Raw genomic sequence first — 13,971 nt, forward strand, 5'->3', positions numbered from 1 at the left:
TGAATATTTCAAATATTTCAGATAAAATGTCTGTCTGTTCCACTAGTGCTGGGAGATTAAATTTGTTCAATGAGCTTCAGGAAAACATAGTTTAGTTTTGATTTCAATTTAGTCTATATAAATCATAATATCAAAATTAATTCTTTGGTTTTCTGTTAATATTTTCATTTTTTTTCTGAGACTGGTTCTGATGACCATGCTGGGGTATGTAAACTTTGATTTTCGAAAATGTTGGTAATAAAAGATGGTCATTAATTGAACCCCCCGGGGCCCCTCCCCCCTACTCCTAGAGTCCTGGTTCCTTTTTTGTTGTATTTGAGGTCCATTATAATCAGTTATTTCCCACAATTTAGCGTACCCATTTAAGTTATCAGTTTTGATTAACAAGTATATGATGAAATTATAAGACTTATTTTTCCTAAATTCTGAATTTATTGCTTAGTTGTATGCTGAAACCTGTGCCTCTCTTAGTTTATTTTTCAGCGCCAGAACAATAGAAATGCATAACTATTTAACCTATGTATTGTATATATGCGGCCAAGGGCGTATACAGAAATAAATGTAGGGGCTCCTAGGGGGGGGCAAAATTCGAACTGTAAATTCATAACACTTGGCTTCTTGGATATCAGGCATAAGTATAAGATACTTAAAAGGCACACATACAGTCAAAATAATTACCTTTTAAGCATTGTTTCTAAAAAATCGACATTTTATTATACTTTTATAGGTATATTTAGTATTTAAACTAGAGATAGTAAAAGACATTTTTGAAAATAAAAACTTAACTTAAACTTAAATTCTATGAGATGAAAAGAAGTACAAAGGTCCAGAAAATAATTATGACTTGTAAAAGTTTCTGTTGTGAAAAAAAGTAGGAGTACAATTGCTGCAATCTAAGAATGAATGATAACTCAAGGCTTATAAATAACAGTATTTGATTCATGATAATTATTAATCAGCAATTCACAGATACCAGTCACAACGGCAACTTTTAACAGACTCACATCACTACTAAACAAGACTAGCATATAATGTAAAGTGTGTGAGCTGTACAAATGTATGCAGACTGTGTGTTCTCTGAACCCAACTAAACTCTGTGTACTCTGTGAACTTAAAAGTTAAAATTAGGTTAGGTTGGTTAGGTTAACTTGGTTACAGCATGAGCACTGCACTGTAATTATATATATTTTAAAATTTTGATTTTTTATAATAATCATGAAAAGCAAACTTATTTTTTTTGTGTTCTTCACTCTTCAGTTAAGATTTGAAAAGTGTGAAAGGCTTGCAGAATTCTAGGGGGGGGGCTACGCCCCCCCCTTTACAAGTCTAGGGGGGCACTGCCTACCATGCCCCCCCCCTGTATATGCCCTTGTAATATGCCACTCGGTACATAGAAATAATCAAGTCTAGTCTATATTTTAAGAGTTTATTTCTTGATCGTCTTGATCGTCATCAAAGCTGTGAAGCTGAAATATAACTATTATTAGTATTACATATTTTTAAAATGTGATGAAGGGTAAAACGTTGTGACCAGATAAAGTTATTTGACAGAATACATTGACAACATATATTTCAAAATGTTATCTCTGGTGAAATGTTACGACCAGATAAAGGGATTTAAACACTATATGTGAAAGCTTAAAACATCTGTTTCAAAAGGCACATTATAATATTTTACGAGATACAGTGATGTCCCTAGCTTTCTAGTAAAATCTTACATTTGATAGCGGTTTGGTTTTCTCTCACACTGATCCAAATATCTTCTGTTGGGGTTTATCAGGTTCAAGTTCTCCAATGTATAGTTCTCCGCAGTGCTTAGGATCAGAATCCGTTGTATCCGCAAGATGTTGGCTTCCTCAACAAAATCAACCAATAACTGCAAAAAAGAAGGATTTTACTCTCAAGACCCAAATCTGAACTATTGAAAAAAGAGAGATTTAAAAAATTTCCTGATTTCTGAATAGTTCATCAAGTTTTAGCATAAAAATAAGCAAACAGATTGAAAATTCTGCTTTGTTAAAAAATTAGTAAATTTTAAAGAAATATCCTTTATGAGGATCCGTTTTTTTCCAGTGCGGATCTAGAATCCGGGTCATCAACAAAATTAAAAGGATCCTAAGCACTGGTTCTCCGTGTATACATTTTAGCTCTTCTGCGAATGGAAAAGGCTATAAGCAACTAGTTTTTATTGTAGATATTACAGAGTTGATGTAGATTAGGTTTATTTACTAATAACAAGTTTGTTTTGTGAATACTGCAGACTGTATATCACAGTGAGATCTTTGTTAAAATATGACTGGGAGCGTAGATGGGTGAATATAAGATGCAGGCTAAAGTTGTTCATCAAACTGTAGATGGAAAACTCTGGATATCTCTTATCAGTCCTGTTCTGCATCTAAAGATCAATCAGTTGAAATCATGTTTCAACGTCATTTATGAATACATTTCGATAAGTTCTGTTTATTAATATGCCTGTGCTTGTGATACAACCCTACCCTCTTTTGAGTCTCCTTGACGGATTCCTGTACTGTATCCTCTCCAGTAGCTCCAGCTCCCTCCATCCCATGAGCAGCATGATATCCAGCAGCACCTCTTCAAGTCAGCATCATTGCAAAAACTGACTCTCCAGTGGGAGGCTGCGTGTTAAACAGCCCCTGGCTATCAATGCCTCCCCGTCTTAAGTTTCATAAATATGTTTAAAATATGAAATTTTCTATATTTTTAACTTGAGACTAATATATATATTTGATAAGATTTGATTTAAGATCTCCGGGTTATACTTATGAACTCTTGATGATCAACTGGATCAAACACTGCAACACACTTAATGAACTAGCACTTTATTTAATCTCTGCTTGAAATTTTGATAACTAATTTGTACCTTGAATATTGAACATCGGATCACTTCTTTAGATAGGATTAGAGAGTCTTAATGATCTTGATCTATCATGATCATCTGCGCCATGACGATCGTTATATTTTGTGTGAAAGCTTGGGATTAAACATTTGGTTTACATCGCAGTTTTAAATACAGATTAATATGACATTTTTATTTTAAGATTACTCATATATCGACTCATAGATGTTCTCGATTAATTAATCATTCTGCATATATAGTTCTTGAGTGATCACACTGGTTCAACCTTTTTCTTTCGAGCTGTAGTTTGTCCAAAATAATAGTTAAGATTTTACAAAACTTGACTTACCATATAGTGTGACCAGAAGTCAAAACTTTTGGTAATGAATCTTTGTGATTAAGCATTGCTCAACTTATTTAGATATTCGGATTAATTTATATCCTCTCTGTGGTAGTTTTATACAGTAGAGGTAGCTTTGATTTAAGGATTAAGCCATAAGTATTGATCCTCGAAATTGTGAAGTGCCCACATTGAATATTTAGATCAAATTTTTTAGATCAACGAAACTCCACTCAAAAGTAATGTTCTTACTTCTAGGAGGCTTTGCATTTCTTTTTGCGTTTTAATATAAAATTTCTTTTAGCTTTTTAGTTGTATTTTTCCACTTTCGTTAAACTGTGTTAAACTTTATTGTAGTCACCATATTTCTATGATTTGTTAACAGAGTATGGAAGCAGTTTCGGATGATAAACGAATATTGAAACATATAATGATTGATATTCTCAACCTGAGGAATGGAATGGAAGATAACCTACTCCTGATGCAAAAAGTCCATCACATTGTAAAAAATATTAAGTCCGTGGGTTTGGATTTATTGAACGCAATAACTGTTGTCCAGCAACATATTGATTCCATTAACACAGTTTATATACTGGGAGTATCCTGGCTCAATGATAAAACTGATTTCGCTCTCAGCTATATTCGAGGTAAAGTTAGTTATTTAAAATTCATTGATGTTTTTGTTTTGAACTTTTTCGATGATCAATACTTCTCGCATTTTCGGGTTCAGTCATATCTAGCCAATTTTGAGAAATTATTTATGAAGGAAATCTGAAAAAAACTATTTGATTTAAAAATGCAAACTGTTAAGAGGTTTCATCATTACAATATAAAATAAGTAGGTGAAGAACCTGCAGAAAATATAGAAGACTTCATAAATCCAGAAAGCCATGAGAATAAGGAGAATGTGGAGATCTATGATGGCCTTGAAGATCAAAAGAACAATTTTCATGAAATCATTGAAGAAGATATTAAGATAGAGATTGAAGATTTTGAGAATATTGTTTCTACAGATTTAAATCTTGATCATGTTAAAGATGAAGTTGAAGTTCTAGAGAAGAAAGAAGGTAACCTCTGCATCTTTGTGAACACTCACTTTAAAGCGTAATTTCAAGTGACCCTGCATGCCAAGAGGGCAATGTCAGATTTATAACGTTACCCTTAAAACCCTTGACTGTCACCGAGTTGAAAGATCTCTTAGTAAAATACATTTCGGAATCCTCCAAAACGCGATTGTACGCTGTGTACAGAGTAACCTAAACTCTGATTAGTTACTTACGCACCTCAAAGTTTCGACTGTTACACGCTAGAAGCGTGTTTCAAACATTCAAAAGTAAATTAAATATATAACTGCTTGCAATTTAAGATTTTATCAATTAAGAATGTTAAAGTAGATTGATACAGACATGTCCTTCGAGTCCTTCATCTATCATCTATCGGGGATTCACCTTGTTAAATGTTAAGTCACTTGAAATTGCACGTACAGTCCCTTTAACTCTAAAAAGGTTTGGGAGGGAACCCTGTTTTTGGCCATATCGCTTCTTTTTATTAAATAAAAGTTATAAGGGGGTATTTTTGGTGGGAAAAAAAAACAGTGGTAGGCTATTAGGTAATTTCCTTGAGAACGATTTTTGAACCTCCCCCCCCCCTCTCCTATCAGTTTTGTACATGGATATAATTGATTATGTGGCCGCAGCGCCCGGCCCTCTAGCCTGTCCTAGCCGCGGCGCTCGGCCCCCTATCCTGTCCTAGCCGCAGCGCTCGGCTCCCCTAGTCTGTCCTAGCCGCAGCGCTCGGCCCAGAAATTGTCTTAACCTAACCCTAAATGTACAAAATTGATAGGAGGGGGGAGGGGGGTCCAAAAATAGTTCTGTAGGACGGACCCGGCTATTATATCAATACAATGAATACGACTTTTGTATTTATGTTTTTGATTGTTCACAAGATTTTGTAAAATTACAAGTTTACAAGTAATCGAAGAGAAACTATTTAAATGACCTTGACTTCTATTTTTATGTTTATCCACCCTGTTAAACAGCTTGATGGAAATCGAAAGTCGTCTTCATAGTATTGATATAATCGGCTAACAATATAAGATAGCAATTTATCCTTTTTTACTTTTACAACAAGTCCTCATTGCCCCCTAGCTTTTCTTTACTTACCATCCACCTTTTTAATCTGAATTTTTGTCTCATTTTATCCAAATTTAAACATAAATCCCTAAGAACCAACTTTAGACTTGACTGAAGTCAAAATATGTGTCATGACCCACTTCGAGGCACAGAATGTCCTTCCTGGTTTACATTTGATATGTGAGATTTATTATTTTTTAGAGGCCAGAGTCATCAGCGATTTGAAGACCATTAACGATTTTGCTGTTACACAATTTGCAGAAAAAGCTCAATATGATCCTGCAATTGAAGAAGAAAAGTTAGATTTGAGCGCTGATCTAATCTGCAAGATCTGTAATAGTAAGTCCGCTAGCCTACCTACTCTAAGACGACATATGTCCGATATGCATGGGGAGGAAAAGTTTCAATGTGACCAATGCTCTTTTAAAACCAGAAGAAAACCATCCCTAAAAATTCACATTTTAGTGGAGCATAAAGGCCATAGGTTGCACTGTGATAGATGTGAGAAAGCCTTTACACGTAAATCTAACTTGGAAAGACACATTCTAACGGTCCATGAGGGTAAAAGGTATCACTGTGATCAATGCGATTTTGTTGGTTCTCAATCCACACTGCTCAAAGAACATATAGATGACGTGCATAAAAATATACTTCATAGCTGTGACCAATGTAGTTTTACAACGCATAAAGCTCAAACATTAAGATTGCACAAACATGAGCATAAAGGTTTGGACAAAGGAGTGGAGAATGAAAATAACTCAGCTCTTTTGAAGCAGTGTAATTACTGTGACAAAAAAGTGTCGGCTAGAAATTTTAATTCCCACTTACTCGGTATGCATGACAAATCCGAACAGTATTCATGTGATCAATGCGGTTATGAAACACATGCAAAGCAAAGAATGAATCAACATATGAAAAGGCATGAAGGTAACCTACTTTTATGTGATCAATGTCCCTACATTGGGAAAGTTAAATTTGATCTGTATAAGCATAAGCAGAAGGTTCACGAGGGGATAAGCTTTCCCTGTGGTTTATGTGACTACTCATCGTATAATAAAGGACATTTGAGAACACACAAAGAGGCTGTTCATATGGGGATCAAATATCAATGTGATATTTGTGACTTTAGAGGATCAACCAAAGGGAATTTAAAAACGCACATGGAGACCAAACACGATGAAACCAAGTACCCTTGTACGCAGTGTGATTACAAAGCTAGCACACATAACGTGTTAAACTTACATATGAGGAAAAAACATTAAATTGTTAAATGTTTTCTCTATTTGTGGAAAATTAACTTTGTAATGTTATTCATGAAAGTGGGGTTTCTGAAGTATTTTCTCTTGATAATATCGTTTGGTATTGATTACGTCAACCATGCTACTTTTTCCTTTCCATCATTTTCAATACTTGAATCCTCCAGCTTATATGTATTTAAAGACGAATGTAGTTCAGCAAAAAAAAATTAATGTAAACCCTATAATATTCATTTTCCTTACAAGTTGAGTTCAGGGGCCGAATTTAAAGAATTCAAATGGCGGTTTAACTTTAAGCCGCGGCTCAAATATGGTTGGTTCCACTTAAATTTGAAATAATTTTTTCACGATTTAAGCCGGCGGTCAATTAAAACCGGTTTTTGGGGGATTTGAGACGCGACTCAAATTCATTAAATTTGGACACATAATGTTTAAAACCCGTTTGAGACCATCATAATGTATGATTTGTGTAGTAAATATCGTTAATTACTCATTTTATTTACCATGAATCATTTATCAATCAAATTCATCGAATGATTCAAGCCTTAAATTTAAGATTTTGTCTCAAAGATGTGATTTATTGTCGACCTAAATGATCCGCAATTTTCAGCGTTGCATGGCCGAATTGCGGTACCTACCTGTTAGTTCTTAATATGAAAAGATAAAAATTCTCTTAATTTTCTTCATTGTTCGTTTCAAAAGATACTTAACTGGGTTTCTAGATCTTCAAATTGAGTGTCATTTGAATTAAGTCCCTGACGTTCTCAGTTTTATATTTTTTCCAAGATTTGAACATTTTAACTTGTTATTCCTTTATGCCCTTTTTTCATCCCGTTTCAGAGAGATTCAAGGCTTATACTGATCTTAAGGAAAACGAGATAATTTTTTCTGGTTTTTACAAAGATAATAATAATAACGGTAATAATGATATTCAGGTTAACCATAATTCTGAGAAAACTAAGGTCCCCCTATAGAAAATGGACAGAAATTAATTTTATTATTACCTGTTGGCAATCCAGATTGTAAAGTATATGTGTCGATTGAAAAGTGTATGTGTTACAAGGTTAATTGGCTAATAACCAGTGCTTAGGATCCATTTAATTATGATGCGGATCCGGATCCGGATCCTGGATCCGCACTGGGAAAAAATGGATCCGGATCCAGGTTATTTAAGATTTACTGAATAAAATAAAAATAATTATTAATTTTTTTGTTTTATTTTTTTCGCTTGTATTTATCTTAAAACTTGGTAAACCATTCAGAAATGAGGAAATTTTTTTTAACCTGGTTGATATTTTATCCCTTGGATCGGGATCCGTGGATCCGCATATTTTTGGGGATCCGGATCCAGGATCCAAAATCTTGCGGATCCAACGGATCCGGATCTTAAGCACTGCTAAAAATGATACATCTTTACAATCAAATTTCTCATAAGCACTTTTTTACGGATTGTAAAATTGTATGGGTTTTAAATAAAATTATATGATTCGGTAATTCTTTTAAGTTAGAAATCTTTACTTGAAATTGCAATTTGTAATCAAAGCATTTTTTGTCCTTATCAAAGTTGTTCCTAGTAAAAATCATATATTGGAATTTGGCATTCAGTTTAATAAGGTTTATCAATTTGTTGCATGAACAGAGTGAAGCTGTAACTAATGATAAATGATTATTAAAACATAATGATTAATACTAATATCCTCAACTTACGGAATGGAATGGAAGATAACTTACTCCTGATCCAACAAATCCACCTGATGATACAGAAAGAAGTAGAGGAGCAGAAAGGGTTTAAAGAGAGTGACCGGCTATGTAAGGTAGTTGAATTGAGTATGCAGTGTTGTGGAAAACTTATTTCGAATTCATTTGAGACATATTAAACGTTTTAAAGATATGTAAATCCTGAGTTTGAGCGCAAATTCGACGTTCAAAACTCCTACTTTAGGGGTGGATACATTTTCAGAATTAGTTTTTTTTAAATTATTAAATAACGACAACGAAAAATAAAGTAAAAATTATACAGTAAACTAATTAGATGGTTAGGAACATATTTGTCAATAAATCAATGCTCAAATCGATTATTTCGTTTTCATTATTATATTGAATTTCTAATTTTCTTTGAATTTATTCGCAGATTTCTTCAAATTCTTCAAATGTCGTCTTTTCAATAATAATTCTAGAAAATCTGCGAACATCTTTTTGAATAATGAGAAACTAGAATAATGAGATAATAGAAACTAATAATTGAACAAGATTACTTAATTTCAATGATAAGATTAATTTTCATTTTCTCAACATGTTCCCATACATTACGTCTGTAGTTTATTGTAGAACTTTTTTACATTTTATGTCGTCGTTTAATAATTAAAAAAAAACTAATTCTGAAAACGTATCCACCCCCAAAGTAGGAGTTTTCAACATCGAATTTGCGCTCAAACTCAGGATTTACAGATCTTTAAAACGTTTAATATGTCTCAAATGAATCCGAAAGAAGCTTTCCACAACACTGCATACTCAGTTCAACTACCTTACATAGCCAGTCACTCCCTTTAATGATGTGAGCCATGCTACCCAGCAACATATTGACTCCATTAGCACATTATTCACACTGGGAGTATCCTGGCTCAAAGATAGTAGAAATTTTGCCCTCAACTATATTCAAGGTAAAGTGTGAATTCATTGCAAGTCAATCCTACCAGCGTAAACAACATAATGACATTAAAAAAAAAGTTGATAGCTGTAAAAATTGTGAAATCACCACCTCCATACCAGGTTATCTGAAAGTGCACAAGGAAACCCATTTAACCCAACACACGGAAACATTTTGCAATATGACTATTGTAGTTTTGAGGCTCCGGCGGGAAATATGAAGATTCACATGTTGGACAAACATGACAAATCTAAATCGTATTAATGTGACAAATGTGATTTTGTCACCAACTCGACCAAAATCTGGAAAGAACATACAAAAACTCATGAATGTAATTATTTACTCTGTGATCAATGTTCCTACGTTGGAAAATATAATTCAGATATTTTTATGCACAAGAAAAAAGTATATGATGGGACCAGATATCCCTGTAATTTATGTAATTATTCTTCACTTCGAATTGGACACGTAAGAGCCCTCAAAGAGGCTGTGCAATTGGGGAATAAGCATGATTGTCACGTTTGTGAATTAAAAGCGTCCACCAAAGGAAATTTAAAATAACAAAGGAGACCAAGCACAATGAGGAAAAGTTTCCTTGTGATCAGTGTGATCATAAAGCAGCTACACAGTATGGATTAAAGAGGCATTTGAAGAAAAAACATTAGATTGGAGAAAATTCTGAACGATTACCATTTTCCTAAATTATTAAATGCTCATTTACTTTAAAACATTTTCATATGAAATTTTTTAAATGCAATTTTTTGGGTAACTGATTATTTCTCTTTAATTAATGAAAACGTGTAAAATTGTGTATTATTTTCAGACTAAAATGTTGTACTTCCATCCAGATCATGAAAGATACAAGGCTTCCAACGATATTGAGGAAAACAAAATGAGTTTTACTGGTTCATACTTATTAATTTAATTAATTGTTTAATCTTTTTTTCCATAGATAACGAAATGAATAGTTTAAATTATCTATTGATCCCCCCCCCTCCCGCTCTTTTCATCTTTTCGCAGTTCAAGGGTTAGAGTGTCTAACTTTAATAGGACTTTTGGGAAATCATTCTTACATTGTTTACTTTGGAATGTGGTAGTTCATGAAAAGCTTCATGAACGGGTTTGTATTTTTTTTTTTGGTAAATAAACCTCCCCCCCCCCTTTATTTTCTTATTTCCCTAGGAAATTAAGTAGGATTGGTTAATCACAATGAATTGAAAAAATATATATATTTGCAATTTACAAGTTCATTTTTAATCTTTTTTATCCCAAATCTTCGAAAATCGTTTCCCCTCCCATTTTTCAACCACCTAGTTTTCTACAGTAGCCAAATCATTTTGTTGTGTCTTCAGAGCACAAAAGTAGGTTCTGATGATAAAAGAATATTAAAGCATATAATGATTGATATTCTCAATCTGAGGAATGGAATGGAAGATAACCTACTTCTAATCCAACAAATCCACCTGATGGTACAGAAGGAAGGAGAGGAGCAGAGGGGGTTTAATGATGTGATCCATGCTGCCCAGCAACATATTAAAACAACCAATTCAGTTTATACACTTGGCGTATCTTGGCTTAAAGATGAGACTGCTTATGCCCTCAGCATTATTCAAGGTTTATAAGTTTATAATGATTACTTGTGAATTTAAAAAAACATGTTTGTAACAGAAAATGGGAAGTTTCATGATTTTTGTATGTTGTTAGAAAATCTTTATTTTTAAGAACAGTCTCCTAAGGTTCTAGTTTTTTAAAATTTTAATGATTTTTAAATAGGATTTTTGAGCTTTTTGGATTTAAATTTTATTTTTTTGAGGAGGAGACTATTTTAAGATGGGTATTGGGTATCCTGCGGACATAGTTTATCTACAGTCATCGTTGTATTTATCAATACAATGAAGACGACTTACGCTTTCAATTTTTCTCTCTACCAAGGTTTTAAGCAGCATATGGATATACATGAACATTGAACATGGAAACAAAGAGAAGCTGTCATTATCAGCTTCTCTTTGTTTACTTGTAAACTAATAATTTGAATAAAGCTTGTTTGAAGTCTAAACTTAAATAGTAAAGTCGTCTTCATTGTATTGATAGATAGACATTATTAAATCACTTTTTTCATAATTTTATTTCCAGGAAAAGAAAGCAAGGAAGATTTGGAGATGACAGGTTATGATACGAGTGCTGATGAGTGCCATGAAATTAAAATAGAAATGGAAGAAATCGACGAACCTGGTCCTTTAGATCCTGTAGACCCTAGTCAAGTTCTAGTGCATCAGATGAAGGAGGAGGAAGGAGTTTTCGAGGATGTAAAAGGTAAAAAAAATTCTAAAATATTTCGGGAAAATATTAAATTCTTGATTTTGTTCATTTTCTTACATAATTTTGTTGAAGAACATCTGATTTTTTTAAAGAATTTTGTCTTGTAAAAAATTTATTTGAATTATCAAAATATGTTTTTTTTTTAGATGAAGATGGTGACAAATTTGTTACAAGGAATCGCAATCAAACTCTAGATCCAGATAAAACCAATAAATCAATATTTTCCTGTTCTTTATGCGAATATCAAACTCAGAAACGGTACGTTTTAAAACGACATATATTAGTGAAACACCAAGGCCTGCGATTCAAATGTGATCAATGTGAGCGGTCTTTCAGCGAAGAATATAGTTTAAGAAGACATGTTAGCAATATTCATGAAGGAAAACGATACTTTTGTGATGAATGCGATTTTTCAGCTTCCAGTTCAAGTATGCTTAAACTTCACACGGACCGGTTTCATCTGGGTATAGAATTCCCTTGCAACATATGTGGACATTTGGCTGCTACTAAAGCTATTTTAAAAGTGCATAAAGAAATCGTTCACGAGAAAACCAGGTCCTTCTTGTGTGACCAATGTGATCATAAAGCGTCAAATAAAGGTAATCTGAGGTTGCACATCCAAAACACACACAACACAAGTATAGTGTATGCTTGTGATGTTTGTGATTACACCACGTACAACAAAGTATGTTACAAGGGACACAAACAGAGACATGTAAGTCAGTATTTATGTGAACTGTGTCCCTATATAGGCAAATCAAAATCTGGACTACAGAGACACAAGCAAGTTAAACATGATGGAATACGATTCCCTTGCGACCAATGTAACCATTTAGCACGCGACAAAGTTCATTTAAAAACACACAAAGAAGCAGTGCATTTAGGAATTAAGTATCCATGTGAGCAATGTGAATTTTCAGCTTCAACTAAAACTAATTTGAAAGAGCACATTGCCTGTAAACATGATGAAACAAAGTATCCATGTGATCAGTGCGAGCATGTTGCAAATACACAATATGCATTGAGAAAACACATGAAGACAAAGCATATTTCTACATCTTTAAGAACGTCTTCTCCAAGCAATTAAATTAATTAAATTTCTCATAAATTTGAATCAATAAATTTAATAATTTTTATTTGCAGATTTAAACAAAGATGAAAGAGCATGGAGGTTGAACATATATGAATTTTTCCAGGTAAACACTGATTTGGTATGTTCTGTAATCTAGTTATAACGTTAAAAATTAATTTATTGAAAATTCTGTTGAGTGTGATTACGTGGCGGGCACTAAATCTCATTTAGGAATCCATTCTCGAAAACACAGAAAAGATACTCGGACTCCAGCCATGTGTGATCAATGCCACCATATCGCATCAAATGAAGGCAACTTTAAAAACACATCGATGACATACATGATACTAGTATAATTTATTCCTGTGATCAATGTGATTATACAGTAATCAACTTCTGAAGCTTCACAGGAGGAGACACTTAGGTCCGTATCTATGTGATCAATGCCCTTATATTGGAAAATTAGACGGAGACTTGAAGTATCATATCAAGGTTAAACATGATGGAATAAGGTATCACTGTGATCTATGTAAACATTCTGCATTAACTGCGTCACACGTGAAAAGACACAAATAGGCTGTACACATTGGGGTGAAATATCCTTGTGATCTTTGCTCGTTTTCTGCCTCTAATAAATCTAATCTGAAGGAGCACAGAGCATGCAAGCATGATTATACAAAATATGATAATATCCCTGTGATTTATGAGAATATTGGGCTTCTACAAGAATAGCACTGAATAAGCACATGAAAATAAAACATTGTGAATCATTTGCTTAATGATTAATTACCTGTTATTCATGTGACTTCTTACTTGCATACTAATACTAATTTCTCTATATTTTTAGATTAAAAATGTCTCTTTTTTCTGAGAGATTGCAAGCATCCACTCATTTGCAGGAACATTAAGATTTAATTTGCTCATAATTTTTATAATTTTGAATATATTTATTTTTGGCTTGAGTCAGAAAGGGGGGGGGCAGTTTTAACATCTTTACATATTCCTTGAAAGAGAAATTAACTTAGATTATTTTAAATCTGTTTAATAAAGAGTATAGAAGCTGTCATTGACGATAAACGAGTATTAAAACATATATTGACTGATATTCTCAACCTGAGGAACGGGATGGAAGATAACCTACTCCTAATCCAGCAAATCAACCAGAAGATACAGAAGGAAGGAGAGGAGCTGAGTGGGTTTAATGATGTAATCCATGCTGCTCAGCAACATATTGACTCCATTGAACAAATATATACACTGGGAGTATCCTGGCTCAAGGGTGAAACTGAATTGGCGTTTATATTGTTACAAGGTGACTATGAATTAGTTTTTTTATCAAATTTATTAC

General features: G+C 33.4%; 3 protein-coding genes across 10 annotated transcripts in view; all 3 read left to right on the forward strand.

Moving 5' to 3' along the window:
- LOC111695952 (zinc finger protein 431) lies at window positions 1-10,056 on the forward strand. 5 transcript variants are annotated; one of them, XM_023465440.1, is made up of 7 exons: window positions 1-80; window positions 3,583-3,844; window positions 4,037-4,264; window positions 5,531-6,799; window positions 8,225-8,394; window positions 9,123-9,245; window positions 9,355-10,056. In XM_023465440.1, the coding sequence occupies exons 1-4, from the start codon at window positions 27-29 to the stop codon at window positions 6,589-6,591; spliced, it is 1,605 nt and encodes a 534-aa protein (XP_023321208.1). In that variant the 5' UTR covers window positions 1-26; the 3' UTR covers window positions 6,592-6,799; window positions 8,225-8,394; window positions 9,123-9,245; window positions 9,355-10,056. The 5 variants fall into 5 exon arrangements, with proteins under 5 accessions (XP_023321208.1, XP_023321209.1, XP_023321206.1 ...); XM_023465441.1 differs by having other exon boundaries at window positions 9,427-10,056; XM_023465438.1 differs by having other exon boundaries at window positions 9,123-10,056.
- Window positions 10,011-12,695, forward strand: LOC111695954 (zinc finger protein ZFAT). Its single transcript, XM_023465448.1, has 4 exons — window positions 10,011-10,115; window positions 10,585-10,846; window positions 11,366-11,545; window positions 11,698-12,695. Exons 1-4 carry the CDS (start codon window positions 10,023-10,025, stop codon window positions 12,636-12,638), a joined length of 1,476 nt encoding a protein of 491 aa, XP_023321216.1. The 5' UTR covers window positions 10,011-10,022; the 3' UTR covers window positions 12,639-12,695.
- Window positions 12,690-13,971, forward strand: part of LOC111695953 (zinc finger Y-chromosomal protein 1) — a 4,184-nt gene continuing 2,902 nt past the window's right edge. Inside the window, exons 1-3 of one of the 4 annotated variants that reach the window (XM_023465444.1) lie at window positions 12,690-12,747; window positions 13,471-13,522; window positions 13,674-13,935. In XM_023465444.1, the coding sequence (XP_023321212.1) occupies window positions 12,734-12,747; window positions 13,471-13,522; window positions 13,674-13,935 (328 nt within the window). In that variant the 5' untranslated portion in view covers window positions 12,690-12,733. Of the gene's footprint in view, window positions 12,748-12,820; window positions 13,523-13,673; window positions 13,936-13,971 lie in introns of those variants that run through there. The other 3 variants (XM_023465445.1, XM_023465446.1, XM_023465447.1) reach the window with 3 other exon arrangements.

The sequence above is a fragment of the Eurytemora carolleeae genome, unplaced genomic scaffold (genome assembly GCF_000591075.1).
Source record: "Eurytemora carolleeae unplaced genomic scaffold, Eaff_2.0 scaffold96, whole genome shotgun sequence".
NCBI lineage: Eukaryota > Metazoa > Arthropoda > Copepoda > Calanoida > Temoridae > Eurytemora > Eurytemora carolleeae.

Excerpts from the sequence above, each read along its gene's own strand:
- LOC111695952 (XM_023465438.1), top strand. The coding sequence starts at position 27 with ATGTCTGTCTGTTCCACTAGTGCTGGGAGATTAAATTTGTTCAATGAG. Across the intron at positions 3,845-4,036 it reads CGCTCTCAGCTATATTCGAG|TAGGTGAAGAACCTGCAGAA; the intron begins GTAAAGTTAGTT and ends ATATAAAATAAG. Across the intron at positions 4,265-5,530 it reads AGTTCTAGAGAAGAAAGAAG|AGGCCAGAGTCATCAGCGAT; the intron begins GTAACCTCTGCA and ends ATTATTTTTTAG.
- LOC111695954 (XM_023465448.1), top strand. The coding sequence starts at position 10,023 with ATGAAAACGTGTAAAATTGTGTATTATTTTCAGACTAAAATGTTGTAC. Across the intron at positions 10,847-11,365 it reads TGCCCTCAGCATTATTCAAG|GAAAAGAAAGCAAGGAAGAT; the intron begins GTTTATAAGTTT and ends TTTTATTTCCAG. Across the intron at positions 11,546-11,697 it reads AGTTTTCGAGGATGTAAAAG|ATGAAGATGGTGACAAATTT; the intron begins GTAAAAAAAATT and ends TTTTTTTTTTAG.